Source organism: Pristiophorus japonicus, chromosome 2 (assembly GCF_044704955.1).
Source record: "Pristiophorus japonicus isolate sPriJap1 chromosome 2, sPriJap1.hap1, whole genome shotgun sequence".
NCBI classification, from domain to species: domain Eukaryota; kingdom Metazoa; phylum Chordata; class Chondrichthyes; family Pristiophoridae; genus Pristiophorus; species Pristiophorus japonicus.
This window is the reverse complement of record NC_091978.1, coordinates 220,359,031-220,380,096: the sequence shown is the minus strand read 5'-3', so window position 1 is coordinate 220,380,096 and position 21,066 is coordinate 220,359,031. Positions and strand designations below refer to the sequence as shown.

Sequence of the window (21,066 nt, the reverse complement as noted above, 5' to 3'; positions counted from 1 at the left end):
GGGTCATCCTGTGGACATCAAAGGTGCTATATGACTAAGTTCTTTTTTTTTCCCTTTCATATACAGGTTGAACATCCCTATGGAACGCTTGGGACCTGGCCTGTTCTGGATAAGGGATTTTTCCGGATGAGGGGTGGTCACGTTAAATTGGATGGTACAGGTACTGAGCAAGGGGATATCGATGCTGGCTGGCTTGGGGCTGGGAGTGCGGCAGAGAGATCGGGGGGTGGGGGGGGGGGGTAGATCACGGGATCAGGCCAGCGCTTGAGGGAGTTGGTAGCGAGGAAGGACTTCAATTTGTTCAATTTGTTCATGTCGGAGTTCTGCGCATGCACCACCCGGTGGCTGGAAATGGTTCCGGACAAGGGGTGGTTCCAGATAAGGGAGTTCCAGATAAGGGAGGTTCAACCTGTACAACTTTAGGTTTCAAAATCACATGCAAATCATGATGAAGATATTGGTGAATCTGTAAATATAATTCTATAATGGAACAATGGACATGGTTCTGAACTGAAGCGCTTGTCAGAAATGCATTTTTACTTTTCTTCCCATACGTTTCTCATTATAACCAAGAGGAAGAGGCTGGCAACTGTGATGAGTCACTGGTGGTAACTACTGCCTTTTTCAGTCAATTCAATCTGACTTCAGACTTTTGATATAAACGACAGTGGAAAACAGTGTGATTTATCAAGTTGCTGTACAATTCTTTAGAGCTGAATATTTCTATTGAATTCTAATTTGCTTCTCTCCATTACTGATGGTGCTGACTCCTGTTGGCGTACATTTCCCAGGATTCTAGCTGGTATCTCATCAAAAAGATCGTTCTTCACATGTGAGCTTGGAAAGTCAGTGTCAGTAGACTATTCAACTTTTACACATGCACATTTTGCAGCAAGGATCTCTGGATAGGGATTAGTGGAAATTTTGGGTGATTTGTTTCGCCCTTCCAGAATCCAGGAGCCAGGAATGCTGAGGCCAAATGGATTTTCCACTACAGCATCCTGGCTGAGATGTCTAACTCAGCAAAGAACAGGAATAAACCTAGAACTACATTGTTCTGTATGAATCAGTTTCACATTGTCTAGCAAATGTGTCAACCGAACCAACAGGGAGCTTTCTACACAAGGCTTAACAATCTGTACGTCCATTAAAACAATAACATTACAATATTATTATTAAGAAATCAAGAATTAAAGTGTAACACACAAAGTTGTAAATATTGTAGTAAAAATAAGGAAAGAAAGACTCAGCACGTCTCAAAGCATTTTACTGCCAATGAAGTACTTTTGAATTGTCGTCACTGTTGTAATATAGGAAACATGACACCAATTTGCACATGGCAAGTTCCCACAAACAGCAATGAGATAGTGACCAGAATATGTTTTAGTGGTGTTGGTTGAGAGATAAATATTGACCAGGACATAAAAATTAGGAGTAGGATTAGGCATTCGGTCCCTCGAGCCTGCTTCGCCATTCAATGAGATTATGGCTGATCTTCTACCTCAACTCCACTTTCCTGCACTATTCCCATATCCCTTAAGATCCAAAAAGACCCAAAATACTCAAAGACTGAGCCTTCACCGCTCTCTGGGGTAGAGAATTCTAAAGATTCACCACCCTTTGAGTGAAGAAATTTCTCCTCATCTCAGTCCTAAATGGCCAACCCCTTATTCTGAGACTGTGACTCCTGGTTCTATACAACCCAGTCAGAGGAAACATCCTCCCTGCATCTACCCTATCAAACCCTGTAAGAATTTTGTATGTTTCAATGAGATCACCTCTCATTCTTCTAAACTCTAGAGAATATAGGCCGAGTGTACTCAATCTCTCCTCATAGGACAATCGCCCTCATCCCAGGAATCAGTCTGGTGAACCTTCATTGCACTCCCTCAATGGCAAGTATATCCTTCCATATGTAAGGAGACCAAAACTGTAAACAATACTCCAGGTGTGGCCTCACCAGGGCCCTATGTAATTGCAGTAAGATGTCTTTACTCTTATACTCAAATAGTCCTGTAATAAAGGCCAACATATCATTTGCTTTCTTAATTGCTTGCTGTACCTGCATGTTAGCTTTCAGTGATTCGTGTACAAGGACACCCAGTCCCTCTGAACACCAACATTTCCAAATCTCTCACCATTTAAAAAATACTTTGCTTTTCTATTTTTCCTACCAAAGTGTATAACTTCACATGTCGCCATATTATATTCCATTTGCCATGTACTTGTCCACTCACTTAGTGCCTCTATATCCCCTTGAAGCCTCTTTGCATCCTCCTCACAACTTACATTCCCACCTAGCTTTGTATCAGCAGCAAACTTGGATATATTACATTTGGTTCCCTCATCCAAATCATTGCTATAGATTGTGAATAGCTGGGGCCCAAGCACCGATCCTTGCGGCACCCCACTAGTTACAGCCTGCCAACTCTAAAGTGACCTGTTTATTCCTACTCCCTACTTTCTGTCCATTAACATACCATCCTGGTATATTACCCTCAATCCCATGAGCCCTAATTTTGTTTAATAACCTCTTGTGTGGCACCTTATCAAATGCCTTCTGAAAATCCAAATATACCATATCCATTGGTTCCCCCTTATCTATTCTATTAGTTACAACCTCAAAAACTCTTAACAGATTTGTCAAACATGATTTCCCTTTCATAAACCGGTGTTGACTCTGCTCAATCCTATTATTATTTTCTAAGTGCCCTGTTACCACGTCCTTAACAATAGATTCTAACATTTTCCCTACGACTGATGTCAGGCTAATTCATCTGTAGTTCCCAGTTTTCTCTCTCCCTCATTACTTAAATAGTGGGGTTACATTAGCTACCTTCTAATCTGCCCCAAACCATTCTAGAATCGCTGGAATTTTGGAAGATGACAACCAATGCATCCACGATCTCCATAGTCATCTCTTTCAAAACCCTAGGATATCGGCCTTCAGGTCCAGGGGATTTATTGGCTTTCAGTCCCATTAATTTCTCTAGTACTATTCTTTTACTAATACTAATTTCCTTCAGTTCCTCATTCTCGCTAGACCCTTGGTTCTCCATTATTTCCAGGAAGTTTTTTGTGTTTCCTTCCGTGAAGACAGACACAAAGTGTTTGTTTAATTTCTCTGCCATTTCTTTATTCCACATGATAATTTCTCCTGTCTCAGCCTGTAAGGGACCCACATTTACTTTCGCTAATCTTTTCATTTTTACATACCTACAGAAGCTTTTACAGTCTGTTTTTATGTCTCTAGCTAGTTTACTCTCATATTATATTTTCCCTTTCTTGATCAATTTCTTGATCCTCCTTTGCTGAATTTTAAAATCCTCCCAATCCTCAGGCTTACTGTTCTTTTTGGCAACATGATAAGCCTCTTCCTTTGTTAGCTTCCCTTGTTAGCCACGGTTGGACCACTTTTCCTGTGGGGTTTCTGTGCCTTAAAGTAATGTATGTTTGTTGTAAATTATGTATTAATTCTTTAAATTCTATGAATTGCTTGACTACTATCATACCTTTTAATGTAGTTTTCTAATCTACCTTAGCCAACTCGTGTCTCATACCTACGTAGTTTGCTATATTTAGATTAAAGACCCTAGTTTAGAATTTAACTAAATCATTTTCAAACTCAATACTTAAATTCTATCATATTATGGTCACTCTTCCCTAAAGGCTCTTTTACTACAAGGTTATTAATTCATTCTTTCTCATCGCACAATACTAGATCTAAAATAGCCTGTTTCCTAGTTGGTTCCTCAACATACTGATCTAGAAAACCATCCTGTATACATTCCATGAATGGATACCGGGTAGAACGCACCTGAGTTTCTTCAAAATAATGCCATGGGATCTCTTCCATTTACCTGAGATGGCAGACGGGGTCGAAAGATAATGCAGCCCTCCCTCAGTACTGTACTGAAGTGTCAGCCTAGATCTTGCGCTCAAGTCTCTGGAGTGGGACTTAATCTCACAACCTTCTGATTCAAAGGCAAGAGCACTGCTACTGAGCCACAGCTGACATGTGAAGGATGAGATTATGAAGTAATGGATAGGTGATGCCAAACTTGTGCTTTCAAGGCTTGAAGTTTTTTTGAGAAAGGAAACACCATTGGAGGTAAGGCGTTCCACAGTTTTGAGTTCCTGATCATGAGTGAGAGTAGGAGGCTGTGGTGACTCTGAATTTGAACATCATGAGGATGTATAGAGTTGTATAAGATAACAGTGTATTTACAGGTTAGAAGGAATACAAGGGACTGATCAGAGGAGCCCTGACCACAGTAGCATGGATAAGATAGGGAGAGATGTATATGAGAGGATGGATTCTAGAACACTTATTTCTTGTATATTGTCTAAGACTGCAAGGTTAGTGTGAGATAAACTTCCACTATTCAAATCTTAGATGAACTGAGGCTTTATGGAACATTAAGAGTCCTTGAGGGTAATAGTAGTGTTTAATGGGAAAGAGGAATCAAATTTGAAAAACTGAAAGTAACAAGACATTCTTAAGGAAATAAACAAGTTACATAGATTCGAGGGTTGGGTCAGGATAGGGATATGTTTGGACACATGGGGGGAATTTTAACCCCCAAAAATGGGTGGGTTGGGGTCGGGTGTAAAGTAAAGTGTTAAAAATTCTGACCAGAACCTGCCTCCAATCCGCCAACTTCCATTTTTAATGGGGGAGGAGGGGGGGAGGGACCGGCAGCCAACCCGCTCCCAGGAGGCAGGTCGCGGATTTAAATATTATAATGAGGCTGGCGTGCTTCAGATTTAACCACCATTTAAAATTTAACAGTGGCTGGTCGGGTACAGCAGGTCTCGTGAAAACCGCCCACTAATTGAAGGGGAAGAATGCTGAATCCAGGAGGTAAGTGCCTTTACACCTACCTCCTGGATCCAGCATCCTTGCCTAACCCAACCCCCATGAACAGAGATCCCCATGAGGCCACTGATTCTACCTCCCCCCACCCCAGGCCTCCAAACCCCGCCACCAGGCATTGCCCGCACTGATTCTCCTCCGGCCCCTCAATGTTGTTGGCCTTCCCCCTATGCTCCTCTGGTCCCCATGCAATGAGCCCCCGACCCCGTGATCAGCCTCCGGCCCACTGATCATCCTCTCGCCCCCGCAGTGAGCTCCCAGGCCCACCGATGAGCTGCTCTGGCCACCGTGTGTTGCTCTGATCCTCTTCTCCCCCCCGTCTTCTGATGCTCCAGCTCCCTCATCAGCCGCCCCTACCCTCCGATATGCTCCCAGCACCCTCCGTGTTCCTCCGGCTCCCCATCTTGTGCTCCTCCGGCACGCCCACCCCCCCCCCCCCCCCCCCGCCAATCATCTCCCCTGGCCTCCACCCGATCCCTCCCTCCTTTCTGTTGCCTGGTGCTGTAGGCTTATCCACCCACAGCCAGTCAGCCTCTCAATCTGGCTGGCTGCAGGTCGGAAACAGAGGCTTCAGATGCAAATCAGGGCCTGCCATTTAATTCAGCAGGGCCGGTGGGAAACCTGTTCTACGGGTTTTCCAACTGCTCCCAAGCCCACTGCTCTCAATCCGCTAAAGTGTTAAAATTTAGGCCATACTTCTGAGGATGATGAAAGAGCCATCATCAGGATCAGAAGACTTAGTGGAATCTAGAGAACAAAGGATCAGACAGGGATAAAATTTTATGTTGGTCACTCGTGATTGAGACTAATTGCTTTTGCTTCACGCACTCTCAGTGCCAGTGAGTGTAATTATGCACAAATTGAAAGGGAAGCTTTGGCATTAATTTTTGGGGTCAAGACGTTTCACAAATATTTGTATGGTCGTAAGTTTACCATCGTTATGGATCATAAGCCCCTGACAGCAATCCTCCATCCAAAGTCCCCAGTTCCAACATTAGCTGCAGCCCAAATACAGAGATGGGCTTTGATTTTGTCAGCATATACATATGATATTGAATACAGACGATCAGTTGATCACAATAATGCTGATGCAATGTCTGGATTGCCTTCCCCATCACAAGTTACACCCGATAGGGAAGAAGTGTTCTTTTTTTCATACATTGATGAACTGCCAGTCACAGCTGAGGAGATTGGTAGAGCAACCAAACGTGACCTAGTTATGTCAAAGGTATATGATTATATTGCAAATGGATGGCCAAACCAGGTAACAGACAAAGATATTAATTCATTCTTCATTCGTAGGAATGAATTATTAGTCACTAAAGATCGTATCATGTGGGGTGCAAGAGTGGTTATACCAAATAAATTCTGGTCCAAATTATTAGGAGACCTCCATGACCAGTACCTGAGAATGTGCTTGACCAAGAGTTTTGCACGCAATTAATTATGGTGGCCATGTCTTGATAAAGATATAGAGTACATTGTCAGTCAGTGTACATGTCAATCAGTAAGCAAGCAACCACCATTAATACCATTACAGCCATGGAAATGGCCTCCCAGGATGTGGCAAAGACTACATATCGATTTTGCTGAGCTGGAAGGACAACAATTGCTCATTGTGATTGATAGCCATTCAAAGTGGTCGAGGTGTTCCCAATGTGGAAAATAACGACAAGTAAAACATTAGACATTTTATGAAGATTGTTTTCTTCATTTGGCCTCCCAGAAGAAATTGCTTCTGATAATGGACCACAATTTCATTCAGAAGAATTTGCACATTTCATGAGCAAAAATGGTGTGAAACATACCAAGGTTCCACCATAACCACCCTGCTTCGAATGGTGCAGCAGAGCACACTGTACAAATTGTAAAACGCGCCCTCATCAAACAGATGTTGGATCCAAATCCAAAGAAACGACAGTTGTCATTGGACCACAAATTGGCTAATTTCCTAATTATGTATCGTAACACTCCTCATACAACTACTGGTAGAACACCAGCAGCGTTGTTTCTCAAACGGCAGCCACGAACTAGATTCTCGTTGTTAAAACCAAACTTGGCACAGTTCATAGAAGAGACACAATTAAGACAGAAAGAGAATCATGATAGAGGTAGAGTAAAAGAGAGAATTGTGAAATTAAATCAGAAGGTGAGAGTGAAGAATCATCACCACAAATGGTTAAAGTGGTTACTAGGAAGAGTGGTGAAGGTATGTGGTCCTCGCATATATTTGTTTAAGATGTTTGATAATGGACAGGTTCGGTTTGTCCACATTGATCATATTTTACCTACAGACATGGAAGGAGTTGAAGGTGGGAATGATTCAATTATTTCTGACTCATCAGATAGTTTGGATATACCAGTAGCATATCCTACATCCAATGTACTGGAAACAAATCCCATCCTCGTCACCATTGTGATATTTCCAGAGAGCACACAGCACACACAGCTTGTAAGACTGCAGAACATTCCAGAAGTCAGGTGACTTGGTTCTTTATTATAAACAGCACTGGATGCATTAACACAGGAGTCCACAAGGTGGAGCTACAGACATTGCAGTCAAATTGGCCAAAAAGAACGGATATATTACTAGAACCGATGAAAGAGCAGAGTGTACCTGGCAAATCCACTAAAATGGGAAATACAGAAATTTGGTATGAATATTAGAAACTATTCCACAAATAAATTTCAATCCCTAGTACTACAAGTATTGTTGTCCAATACTGTACTTTCCCAGCCCGGGTCAAGTTCTGGATGCCACTCTGTAGGATCTCTGATGGAGCTGCGGCCATAGCTATCATCGAATGAGTAGCTCCCTTGTGCAAGGGAAGGCACAAAGGCTTGCATGAGTTGAAGCACAATGATAGAATTAAGTGAGTCTATTATTTGTAGGAGATTTCCAATCAGCCCATCGTGCCTTTGCCCTCTCTTTGAAAGAGTTATCCACGTACTCTCATTCTCCTGCTCTTTCCTCATAGCTCTGCATAATTTTCCTTTTCAAGTATTTATCCAATTCTGTTTTGAAAGTTACTGTTGAATCAGCTTCCACCACCATTTCAGGCAGTACAGTCCAGATCATAAAAACTTGCTGCGTAAAATATTTGTTCTTCCTCTCCGCTCTGGTACTTCAGCCTATTACCTGAAACCTGTGTCCTCTGGTTACTGATCCTCCTGCCAGTAGAACAGTTTCTCCTTATTTACTCAATCAAAACCCTTCAAGCTGATCGAAGCTGTGGAGGGAAGGAGGCGTAGCGCGTTCTCTACCCTGACACAGGCAGACCGACTCGCACTGTGCTCGTTAATGCATGGAGAGAGATCACTGTGGAGGTCTCGGGGACCTCCATTCATGACCACACCATGACCCAATGCCACAAAAGACTCTACGACATAATTTGAGTGATGAAAGTGAGTACATGTTCCCCCAACTCCACACCTTCCATCTGCGAGACTCTCCTTCACCTTCTCTTATTTTCAACCTTTACTATATAGTCAGTGAAGCATCATTTGATTGCTGAGGCCTATATATATATGTATGTGTTTCTGCAATGGAGGCTCACTTTTATGTCACAGTTACACCTGCATTTAATGGACCCACACTTGCATTCATTGCCGAGGCCTCATGACACTGCTACTCAACAAACCTTATTTGCTTTGCAGACGAAGGTATCCCACATGTTGCCTTCCCTGTGGCCACCGGTCTTGTGGATCCCGCTGGGGGCAGCATCGGTAAATGAAGGCCTTCCTTTAATGTCATCTCTCCCTGAAAGTGCAAGCGTCAATCATGCGTTTGCTTATAATTGTGTGCAAGTTGCAGGCTGCATGGTGCAATGCCCCACTTCACTCTCACGGGACACCTTATGCCATTTATAATTGCAGATGATACCGAGTGTGAGCGAAATCCAAAGCGACACCTTTGAGGCATCTGTAGCCAAAGCCAGGGAGAGACCGCTGAGGCGACTGGGAGCCAAAGCCAGGATGAGACCCTTGAGCCTATTCCATCTATTGCTGGCATGTCTGAAGAGGCCGAGGAAGAGAGGCACACTGCTGGCAGCACCGTGTCACTGCTTACTACACTCGCATGTGCCAGCTCACATACTAGGAGTACACGTTCGGGACTGTTAGAATTAGCAGAGGGGTCTGCACTGGGTGATGCACCGGGGCTGCAGCATGGTCAAGGGCAAAGGCAACCTCAGGTGCCATCTCTCCGGGGGGGGGCGAGTCCGCGCGTGAGTTCTGCTGCAGAGGACTCGATGTTGGGGCTTATGAAAGAAGAGTGGAGGCCATGCATTCCGAGATGTTGGGGGCAATGGCAAGGGTGCCCGAGAGTCTGTCGCAAATGGTCAGGAGCGTGGTGCAGTCTGCCTCCCGCATTATGGATAGCTCTGCGCACACCATGGAGCCCATCATTGCCAGTGTGCAGATGATGGTGGACTCCCAAAGTGACCGTGCAGATCTAGCTGTGATGCCACGTGTCATAGGCGATGTGACAGCTGCCATTACAGCACAGGTGCAAGGGAACGAACGTCTGAGTGCTTACCTGGAGAGGATGGCCGTGGCCCTGGAAGCTCAGAATGCTCTCATGCTCTGGGCAACAGGCCACGGAGCATCTTACTGCTGTCGTCTCTGTCTGCTCCCATGCAGTCTCAGCTGGATGCCACACGAGAGCTGACTGTTGCCATCACAGCTGGGTCCATCGTGGTCCACGGGGGACCTTACAGTGTTGCGCCACACCACCGACCTGTGCTCCCTCAGATTGGTGAAGATGGTGAGATGCTGCCCTGGGGGAGTGGCGCTGGCTCCTTGGACCAAGATCCTTATGTGGTCTCTCAGGATCACAGCAGTCCTGAGCCAAGATCTCCCACTCCGCCATTGCCGCCAAGCATGGAATGGCCCCAGCCAATCCCAACTGAATGCACCGAGGAGGGTGCTGCCAGTCTGCAGCCGGCCCTTCCAGGGCCAGAGCTGGTCAAAGGCATCCAAGAAGGACATCTGTAGCTTCTACATCTGAAATCTAAAACACCACTGCCTTCCCAGAGCCATGATGCAGCCACAGGGGAGACACTGTGGCATAGGTCAAGAATAGGTTTGTGCAAGAGGGGTTATAAGGAAATGCACAAGGGTGATAACTGATTATGTGTATGTTTTTTGCACCATTCTTTCTTGTGTAATAAATCTTTATTTTGTGTGTCAATATCTGTGCACGTCTCTCATTTCACTGTGGGCAATGATGTGTGAAAGGGCTCATTGGGTTGGCCATGGAGAGGCACAGATGAAGGGTGAAGTGGACATGAACGCATCGGAAACGAGCAGCAATGAGACAGGTCTGCACGTCCCTAGTAGGGTTTGAATGGTGACGCCGCCTCCTGCATGGCCGGCGACCAGCTTCGTGCTTCTTCTCCGGCACTTCCTCCTCCTCCCGTGCATCGCATTTGGAAAGCAGTGACAGGATCGGTCCAAGTCAGCATGGATTTATGAAGGTGAAATCATGCTTGACAAATCTTCTGGAATTTTTTGAGGATGCAACTAGTAGAGTGGACAAGGGAGAACCAGTGGATGTGGTGTATTGGGATTTTCAAAAGGCTTTTGACAAGGTCCCACACAAGAGATTGGTGTGCAAAATCAAAGCACATGGTATTGGAGGTAATGTACTGACATGGAGAGAGAACTGGTTGGCAGACAGGAAGCAGAGAGTCGGGATAAACGGGTCCTTTTCAGAAAAAAACACGGTGATAGCGGCAGTGCATCCTCCCCTTTAATGAGAGCCGCACCGTCATTTTAGAAAGCCACAGCCTCACGGCACCGCCTGAATAAAGCAACTTTTGGCACTGCCCAGCGGGAGGAAGAATTTTTCGGCGGAATTTCACTGTCGGGGGCAGGGGTGGGAACATCGGTGGTGTGCATTCTAATAATAATAAAAAATAATAATTTTTATTCATATAGCGCCTTTAATGTAGTAAAACGTCCCAAGGCGCTTCACAGCAGTGTTACAAGACAAAACAGATAAATTTGACACCGAGCCACAAAAGAAAAAACTAAGGCAGATGGCTCTAGGGAGCATCTTAAAGCAGGAAAGAGAGGTAAAGAGTTAGAGAAGTTTAAGGAGGAAGTTCCAGAGCTTGGGACCCAAACAGCTGAAGGCACAGCCACCGATGGTTGAGCAGTTATAATGAGGGATGTTCAAGAGGGCAGAATTTGAGGAGTGCAGACATCTTGTGGGGTTGTGAGGCTGAAAAAGATTGCAGAAATAGAGAGGGGCAAGGCCATGGAGTGATTTGAAAACAAGGATGAGAATTTTGAAATTAAGGTGTTGTTTAACTGGGAGCCAATGTAGGCCAGCAAGCACAGGGTTGATGGGTAATTGTGACTTGGTGCGAGTTAGGACACGGGCTGCCAAGTTATGGATGACCTCAAGTTTACTTGGGGTAGAATGTGGGAGGCCAGCCAGGAGTGTGTTAGAGTAGTCAAGTCTAGAGGTAGCAAAGGCATGGATGAGGGTCTCAGCAGCAGGTGAGCTGAGGCAGGGGCGGAGATGGGCAATGATGCGGAGGTGGACAAAGACGGTTGTAGTTAAGCCCCGGATGTGCGGCTGGAAACTCATTTCAGGGTCAAAAATGACACATAGGTTGCGAGCAGTCTTGTTCTCCCTCAGATTGATGCGAGGGAGATGGATGGAGTCAGTGGTTAGGGAATGCAGTTTGTGGCGGGGACCAAAGATAATGGCTTCGATCTTCCCAATATTTAATTGCAGAAAAGTTCTGCTCATTCAGTACTGGATGTCGGACAAGCAATCTGACAATTTAGATACCAAGCAGGGGTCGAGAGAAGTAATGGAGAAGTAGAGCTGGGTGTTGTCAGCGTACATGTGGAAACTGACTCCGTGTTTTCAGATGATACCTCCAAGGAGCACCATATAGATGAGAAATAAGAGGGGGCCTGGACAGATCCTTGGGGGACACCAGAGGTAACAATGTGGGAGTGGGAAGAGAAGCTATTGCAGGAGATTTTCTGGCTACGATTAGATAGATAAGAATGGAAGCAGTCGACTGCAGTCCCCCCCAGCTGGACACTGGTGGAGAGACGTTGGAGGAGGATGGAGTGGTCAACTGTGTCAAAGGCTGCAGACAGGTCCAGGGGACGAGTAGGGATAGTTTAGTTTTGTCACACTCACAAAGGATGTTATTTGTGACTTTGATGAGAGCCGTTTCTGTACTGTGTAGCAGGGGCGAAAACTAGATTGAAGGGATTCAAATATTGAATTCATGGAAAGATGGTCATGGATTTGGGAGGCGACATGTTTAAGTACTTTGGACAGGAACGGGAGGTTGGAGATGGGGCAATAGCAAGCATTCAAAGTTGAGTCAAGGGTTGGTTTTTAATGAGAGAGGTGATGACAGCAGATTTGAGGGAGAGGGGAACAGTACCTGAGGAGAGAGAACCGTTAACAATGTCGGCTAACATGGGAGCCAAAAAAGGAAGTTGGGTGGTCAGCAGTTTCATGGGAATAGGGTCAAGGGAGCAGGAAGTGGGTCTCATGGACAACATGGAGCTTGGAAAGGTCAAGAGGGGAGATCAAAGAGAAACTAGAGAAAAATGTGAGTTTAGGGCTAGGACAGGTGGGAGCCTCAAATGAAGTTTGACCCTGTGGGCTCGGGAAAGGAAGGGAACTCGCAGGGGTTATTTTTGCGTTCCAGAATGATCCTGCAATTGTGAACAGTTTTTGTAAACAAGAGTAGGAACTGATAATGTTTTATGTGTTCGAGCCAGATCTGGCGGTGAATGGCTAAACCAGTTGTCTGCCACATCCATTCAAGTCTGCGCCCTTTTGACTTGAGGGGGCGAAGATGAGGGCAGTACCAGGGGGAATGGCCAGCGTGGGAGAGAGTAATCTTTTTCAGAGGGACTGGTGGTGTGGGTGTGGGGTTGAGCAGATCGGTGGCTGCAGAAAAGTCATTGTTAAAAGAGGGCCAAAGGTTAGACAGTTTTGAGTTGTTATGTGCAGTTGTAAGAGAGTTTACAGAGAGTTTTTTCCAGGAGCGGATGCAGAAGGAAGTAGTTTTGGGTTGGGGAAGGGGAAGGGGGATGTGGGTTGAGAGCGATACAAGGAAATGGTCAGAGATGGCTTTATCTTTAATTGCCACGGATGACGACTTAGGCTGGATTGGCAGCAGCGGAGCGGTGGGGGATGGAGGGGGTGGAGTGGGCCACCGCCGGGATACCACAGGAGCGATTTTGCTAATGGCAGCCACTACATAAAAAGTCGGCGACCATTGCACTCCGCAGCATGGCCACTGATTTCCAGTGGTAACAGGCCTTAAAGAAAGAGGCAATTTTGGCCCCTTGTCTCCAAGGAGCCAGCTGCAATCTTGGTTTGGCCCAGCAAACATTCCGGGCACACCGGTCTGGCGCAGGATGAAAGTATCGTGGCTGCTGCCAGGATAACGGGCATCAACTGTCATGATTTTGCGGTGGTGGTCGTACACCAGTTGGACATTGAGGGAGAGTAATCCCTTGCGGTTACGGAACCTTTGTGATTGTTCTGTGGTGCCCTCAATGCGACGTGGGTACAGTCTATGGTGCCCTGAACCCTGGGGAAGCCCGCAATCCGAATCCGGTCTGCCCCTCTAACTGCTTATCAGAAAGGATATATAGTCCCTCCTTCTCTTATAGAGAGCATCTGTCACTTGATGGATGGAGCTATGCGTGGTGAACTGAAAAATGTTCGAGATGTCTGGTGTAGCAGCTTGGAAAGATCCAGTCACATATAAATTGAGTGCTATGGTCACCTTGGATGCAACGGTCAGAGCTGTCCCCAACCTTGTTTGAGGCTGGAGGTCTGGCTGCAGGAGATTGCACAGCTCCCTCAGGATGTTCTTCCGGAATCGAAGTCTCCGGAGACACTGGTCATCCGTTAGGTCCATGTATGAGAACTGCTGTCTGTACACCCTTGAACGATGGGGCCTTCTCCCCCCACATCTATGTTCGCGTCTTCCTATGGCAGCTGCCTCATTGCCTTCTCCCTTATGCTCTTGCTCCTCCTCGCCCTCTGCAGCCTATTGCTGGCAAGCATCTGCCTCCTGTGCATCCTGCGTCTCTCCATTTCGCCCAATATCTAGTGTGGGGGGTCAGCATACCCGACCCGCCTCCTGACGGCAGGTCCTTCCTGGGTCACCTCTCTGGGTTGAGGTCTGTCACCATCTCCATGGCCTTCTGCATGTTCGTCGGCCATGTGTGCGCCATCCTTTGCCCACTGCCTCTGAAGCCGTTGGAGAGGGCGCCGCCTTCTCCTGCATGCCTCCTTGCCACACACAATGTGCAGGAGGTGTTCCGGTGCCAGCACTGCCCCCATTTAGTTTGCCTCTGCAAGCAGAGCCTCCTCAATGATGGCTCTCTGTTGTCGAGTTTGAAGACTCGCCCACTATCACTCAATCCCATTCTGAACAAGGCAACTGGGAAAGTTGTGAAAAGTCTGAAAAAATCTTTTCTGTTGTCCTGAACTGGCAACTGGCAATGGTTAGAAAAGGCTGAAAAAATCTCAGCGACAGGAAAGCTGCTACACGCAACACGCCTTTAAAGGCCGCTGGCGGCCATGATCTGGCACTGTGTATCGACCCAAAAGACTGTCATTGGCACCGACAGGCGGCTGGAAAACTCTTGGAAGTGAATTTACCTTCCGGGCTGGATCCGGTGTGGTGTGCGCACTGATGACGTCATTAACGATGCATCTGCAGGAGCGGGGCGGAGATGGGGGGGAGTGGGGCAGATCATCACACTGCAGCAAAAACCCATGATGGCAATGCCCCGAATGTTGGCCAGTCTGCCGCAAGTTGGTGGCCGTTCCTCGCCACCCCATGGCCACTGCTTTCAGGCGGCAAGAGGTCTTATCGGAATGGGCAATTTCGACCCCAAGGATTTAACATTTTAACCCAATTTTCTGACCAGCATTCCTTGCAAGTGGGTTTCACTGCACAAAGTGCAGGATTGCAGAATCATGCCTTTTACCTTTACACACACTGCATATAATACAGCTGATGTACTATTTTCCGTGCAATATTTATCTGCCAGAGACATCTGTGAAGGGTTCCCAGCAAGAGATTGGCAGATCACCAGAGAAACGGCTTGACTAGTTCATATGCCATTTCTCCACGAGTTCCACCAATCTTCCATCAAAGTTGCATCAGGAGATTGGGAGTACCCTGTAGAAATTCAGGAACAGCAGCTCTTAAGTACAAAGCACTTTGCACCACACCCCTGACCTGAAGCGTTATACAACAAGACCCCTTCACTTGATCCACTACACATTGCACTGGGAAATAGATCGGCTCATGCATAGGGGGGCGATTCGGGTACACTACCAGGAATCGCAAACCAAATTGTCTTTCGCTGATCATCTCCCTGATTCTGAAGCACATAACACTGCATTACCTATACACACAATAATGCCAACAAACTCATTTCAATGTATCTTGTAGATGAAAAATATACCACACTGCACCAATTGTAAAGCATTGAAAATTGTGAAAAATAAAAAAAATTCATGAAGAACATTCACTGTCATAGCTTACCTGTGACAATCTCTTGAGGTTAGCCCTTTCTCATTTTTGATTAATTAAACAGAAGATCTCCTTACTGAAAGCTTTTGTTATTAGCGAGAGATCATTTACTTATGTACTGGCTATAATGAGACTTGCCCCTACCCATCCCTCCCCGCCCCCCCATAGATTACCATATCTTTGTCATTTCCCGTTCAGCCTCTGCTCACAAACTGACTCAGACCACAACTCCCACACTACTGAACAATCTTCTCACTTCATCACAAAGGAAAGTCCAGTCAAATAGCCAAATTTTGCTTTATCTTTAAAAGTACAAACATCAGTCAATATGACCTGTATTTAACCTACTGTAAAAAATAATAATGTCAGATAATTTTGGTAGCACAAATATTGCTTTAGTGCAGTGTTACTGAAGTTCAATGGTAATTGGACTTCAAATACATCTCCAACAATATTGAATCTGAAATTTTAAACTTAAAAAATAGCTGGTTTTCTTTTGTTTCTCATTTTGACCTTTCTACTGATGGCACACTTCTTATTTCAGTCAGAGGGCTGCTGGGATACTGTCAATACTCTTTGTCAGTACTACACCATAACCAGCCAAACAAAACTTTATGTTTGTAGGGTCAGGGTTGGGCTTGAGAGCTTTTCATTGCCTTCCCTCCCATCCTGCTCCTTCATGACTTGTAAAATTCCACTGGCACATGAGATCTGGCATAAATTCTCGAGTGAGAACAGGAAGATTTCAATGTCAGTCATGCAAGATTGCTGGTGCAATGTCACAACTTTATTTCAACTTTGCAAACTGCAATTTTTTTTTTAAATGGTGAAGGAAAACATTATATAGTTAAAAACAGGAAATGCTGGAAAATACTAACATTAAGGCTACACACACAAATGACTAAGAGAAGGTATGAGCAGGTCTTTATGTATTGGCTTACTGACAAATCAGCTACCACAGGCGTACATGCAGGAATCTAAGGGGTTGCTATTGCGGGGAAGTGCCTCCCGGGAAATTGCTCCCGTGGTTTGGGGGGTGGGGGCTGTCCCGGCAGTGACCAGCCCGCAATTAACGCCCCGCGATTAGCGCCCCGGGCCAGCGCACAACCGGCGATGACGTCATCGCTGTATGCGTTGACCCCTCACTGCCCTGAGCTGACCCCTTTGCACCCTGTGGGGGAAATTGCTCTGCGAGCCGTGAGGCAGGAGCGGGCGGACGTCAAAGCCAGCTTTGTGCGTCGTGAAGCTGGCGGATATCCGCCGCCGAGGCACCCCTTAAAGGGGAGGCCTTTAGCGCTCCAGGCTGCCATTTTTATTTGCCGGCTGACTCTGGCGTCGGCCCGACAATGGAAACCCTCGCATCGACCGGGCCACCATCATGCAGCCCAGCATTCTGTTTTGGGTGCCGGGCTGCTGGTTCAGTCGATTGCATCGCTGGTGGCCTAGTGCGGCCACCAAATTGCCTGCAGAGTGCGCAGCGACCCACCCCTTTAGTTGAAGGAGGGGGCATTGGAGAGTGCAGCGTTCTGCATAATAGAAACATAGAAACATAGAAAATAGGTGCAGGAGTAGGCCATTCGACCCTTCGAACCTGCACCACCATTCAATAAGATCATGGCTGATCATTCCCTCAGTACCCCTTTCCTGCTTTCTTTCCATATCCCTTGATCCCTTTAGCCGTAAGGGCCATATCTAACTCCCTCTTGAATATATCCAATGAACTGGCATCAACAACTCTCTGCGGCAGGGAATCCCACAGGTTAACAACTCTCTGAGTGAAGAAGTTTCTCCTCATCTCGGTCCTAAATGGCCTATCCCTTATCCTAAGACTGTGTCCCCTGGTTCTGGACTTCCCCAACATCGGGAACATTCTACCTGCATCTGATCTGTCCCGACCCGCCAGAATCTTGTATGTTGCTATGAGATTCCCTCTCATCCTTCTAAACTCCAGTGAATACAGGCCCAGTCGATCCAGTCTCTCCTCATATGTCAGTCTTGCCATCCCGGGAATCAGTCTGGTGGACCTTCGTTGCACTCCCTCAATAGCAAGAACATCCTTCCTCAGATTAGGAGACCAAAACTGAACACAATATTCCAGGTGAGGCCTCACCAAGGCCCAGTACAACTGCAGTAAGACCGCCCTGCTCCTATGCTCAAATCCCCTAGCTATGAAGGCCAACATATCATTTGCTTTCTTCACCGCCTGCTGTACCTGTATGCCAACTTTCAATGATTGATGAACCATAACACCCAGGTCTCGTTGCACCTCCCCTTTTCCTAATCTGCCGCCATTCAGATAATATTCTGCCTTCGTGTTTTTGCCACCAAAGTGGATAACCTCACATTTATCCACATTATACTGCATCTGCCATGCATTTGCCCACTCACCTAACCTGTCCAAGTCACTCTGTGTAGAGGACACAGAGAGGCTGCAAAGAGATTTAGATAGGTTAAGCGAATGGGCTAAGGTTTGACAGATGGAATACAATGTAGGAAAATGTGAGGTCATCCACCTTGGAAAAAAAAACAGTAAAAGGGAATATTATTTGAATGGGGAGAAATTACAACATGCTGTGGTGCAGAGGGACCTGGGAGTCCTTGTGCATGAATCCCAAAAAGTTAGTTTGCAGGTACAGCAGGTAATCAGGAAGGCAAATGGAATGTTGGCCTTCATTTCAAGAGGGATGGAGTACAAAAGCAGGGAGGTCCTGCTGCAACTGTACAGGGTATTGGTGAGGCCACACCTCGAGTACTGCGTGCAGTTTTGGTCACCTTACTTAAGGAAGGATATACTAGCTTTGGAGGGGGTACAGAGAAGATTCACTAGGCTGATTCCGGAGATGAGGGGGTTACCTTATGATGATAGATTGAGTAAACTGGGTCTTTACTTGTTGGAGTTCAGAAGGATGAGGGGTGATCCTATAGAAACATTTAAAATAATGAAAGGGATAGACAAGATAGAGGCAGAGAGGTTGTTTCCACTAGTCAAGGAGTCTAGAACTAGGGGGCACAGCCCCAAAATACGGGGGAGCCAATTTAAAACTGAGTTGAGAAGGAATTTCTTCTCCCAGAGGGTTGTGAATCTGTGGAATACTCTGCCCAGGGAAGCAGTTGAGGCTAGCTCATTGAATGTATTCAAATCACAGATAGATAGATTTTTAACCAATAAGGGAATTAAGGGGTATGGGGAGAGGGCGGGTAAGTGGAGCTGAGTCCACGACCAGATCAGCCATGATCTTTTTAAATGGCGGAGCAGGCTCAATGGCCTACTCCTGTTCCTAATTCTTATGTTCTTATGTTCTCTCAGCCTCTTAGCGTCCACCTCATAGCTAACACCGCCACACAGTTTAGTGTAATCTGCAAACTTGGAGATATTACACTCAATTCCTTCATCTAAGTCATTGATGTATATTGTAAAGGGCTGGGATCCCAGCACTGAGCCCTGCGGCACCCCACTAGTCACTGCCTGCCATTCTGAAAAGGACCCATTTATCCCGACTCTCTGCTTCCTGTCTGCCAACCAGTTCTCTATCCACGTCAGTATATTACCCCCAATACCATGTGCTTTGATTTTGCACACCAATCTCTTGTGTGGGACCTTGTCAAAAGCCTTTTGAAAGTCCAAATACAGCACATCCACTGGTTCTCACTTGTCTACTCTACTAGTTACATCCTCAAAAAATTCCAGAAGATTTGTAAATCATGATTTCCCTTTCATAAATCCATGCTGACTTGGACCGATCCTATCACTGCTTTCCAAATGCGCTGCTATTTCATCCTTAATAATTGATTCCAACATTTTCCCCATTACTGATGTCAGGCTAACCAGTCTATAATTACCCGCTTTCTCTCTCCCTTCCTTTTTAAAAAGTGGTGTTATAACTACCCTCCAGTCAATAGGAACTGATCCAGAGTCTATAGACTGTCGGAAAATGATCACCAATGCATCCACTATTTCTAGGGCCACTTCCTTAAGTACTCTGAGATGTAGACTATCAGGCCCCGGGGATTTATCGGCATTCAATCCCATCAATTTCCCTAACACAATTTCCTGCCTAATAAGGATATCCTTCAGTTCCTCCTTCTGACTAGACCCTCGGTCCCCTAGTACTTCCGGAAGGTTATTTGTGTCTTCCTTCGTGAAGACAGAACCAAAGTATTTGTTCAATTGGTCTGCCATTTCTTTGTTTCCATTATAAATTCACCTGAATCCGACTGCAAGGGACCTATGTTTGTCTTCACTAATCTTTTTCTCTTCACATATCTATATCTCTTTACAATGCTGGCCTCATGCCATGTCGCCACCTTAGCAGCGCCCATCCAAGAAAGCGGAGCGCCGGAGACAGTGCTCCACTTCCTTTGAGGGGTGCATGGCCCAATTCCATGTCCGGGGCGGGTCTTCGAGGCTGGGCGCAGGAAGTTCCGGCCCCAGAATGTTACCGTCCCCCAATCGGGGGCAAAGGGAAATTTCCAGACCTAACATTTTGGTTATGAACTATACCTCTAGAAAGTCTGTGGAATATTCTATGCAAATGATAAAAAAAAGGCCATAGACTTCAACACCTACCAAAAAAACTGTTCATTTCCTGCTGGTGTCTAATTTTGGTAGTCTTCACATAAACAGAATAATCTTAAGAATAATTTTACCTTCATTACCATTACATATTCTGTTTATGTTATAGTAAAAATAGTTTGTAAGCCTTTGCAAGCTTTAACTTTGGTAAAGGGCCACAGTCTCAACGTGTATGAATGAACTCTTCCTTACCTGTTCTCAGGCACGTGCGGCAGCATTCTATCTCCTGCTATAGATCTCTCATGTATCGGCATTGTATTCTGCCTGGCAAAAAAAAAATCCAGAATATTGGACTGAACCCATTTAGCTTCTTTTCTCACAGAGAAGCAACTTTTTTTTCCAGTTTTTTACATTTTCTTTCATTCTTCACTCAGTTGGCTTTCTGCAATTTTCAAATATCATTGTCATTAGACAAATGTAAAAAACTAAAGTACATCCCTTTACTCTTGGATTAGTCTTAAAATGGTCCTCACACTACCCTTTTGAAGGGGTTCCATTTATTATTTCCCATTAAATGCAAGCAAAACCTCAAATCCCATAGAAACTGCAAGAGATGTTTCAGCTATTGAAAATAATGTTTCACAATTACAATCTGACCCTTTGCACTTGATGTTAAAATGTAAAAATGAACTAATAAAAGTAAATTTGCTTTTGTAAAAGTAAATCAGACTTTTATTTCAAAATTAAATTTACAAACAAGTCAGACATTGGCCTTGATATTAAGCCCCCATCCCCAACGGTTGGGGGATGTTAAAAATAAAAAATTCGGGAATGCATCCCCAACCCGCTGCAAATGCCTTCCGCCATTTTTACAGTGGTGGATTACATGATGTGCTTGTGTCCCATCTTGGAAAGGTGAGACACTTCATTGTCAAAATCAGCTCCCACAGTGCAGTTGGGAGCCTGATTTAAATTGAACATCTGATGACCAGGTTTCCTCAGGCTCCAGAAACCCGGCAGCGAAATGGAGGTGAGAGCTGCAGACGCCAGCAGTTTGGCACTCCTTGTGAGCTGGGAGGAGCAGCAGTGTGCTCCCTGGTGCTGCAAGGAAGTCTTCGGCCTCCCTT

General features: G+C 45.7%; 1 protein-coding gene across 1 annotated transcript in view; it reads right to left on the bottom strand.

The window, feature by feature from the left end:
• LOC139233167 (cytokine-dependent hematopoietic cell linker-like) overlaps positions 1-21,066 on the bottom strand; it is a 190,060-nt gene that overhangs the window by 152,919 nt on the left and 16,075 nt on the right. The window contains exon 2 of the mRNA XM_070863766.1: positions 20,192-20,263. Within this exon, the coding sequence (XP_070719867.1) occupies positions 20,192-20,253 (62 nt within the window). The 5' untranslated portion in view covers positions 20,254-20,263. The remainder of the gene's footprint in view (positions 1-20,191; positions 20,264-21,066) is intronic.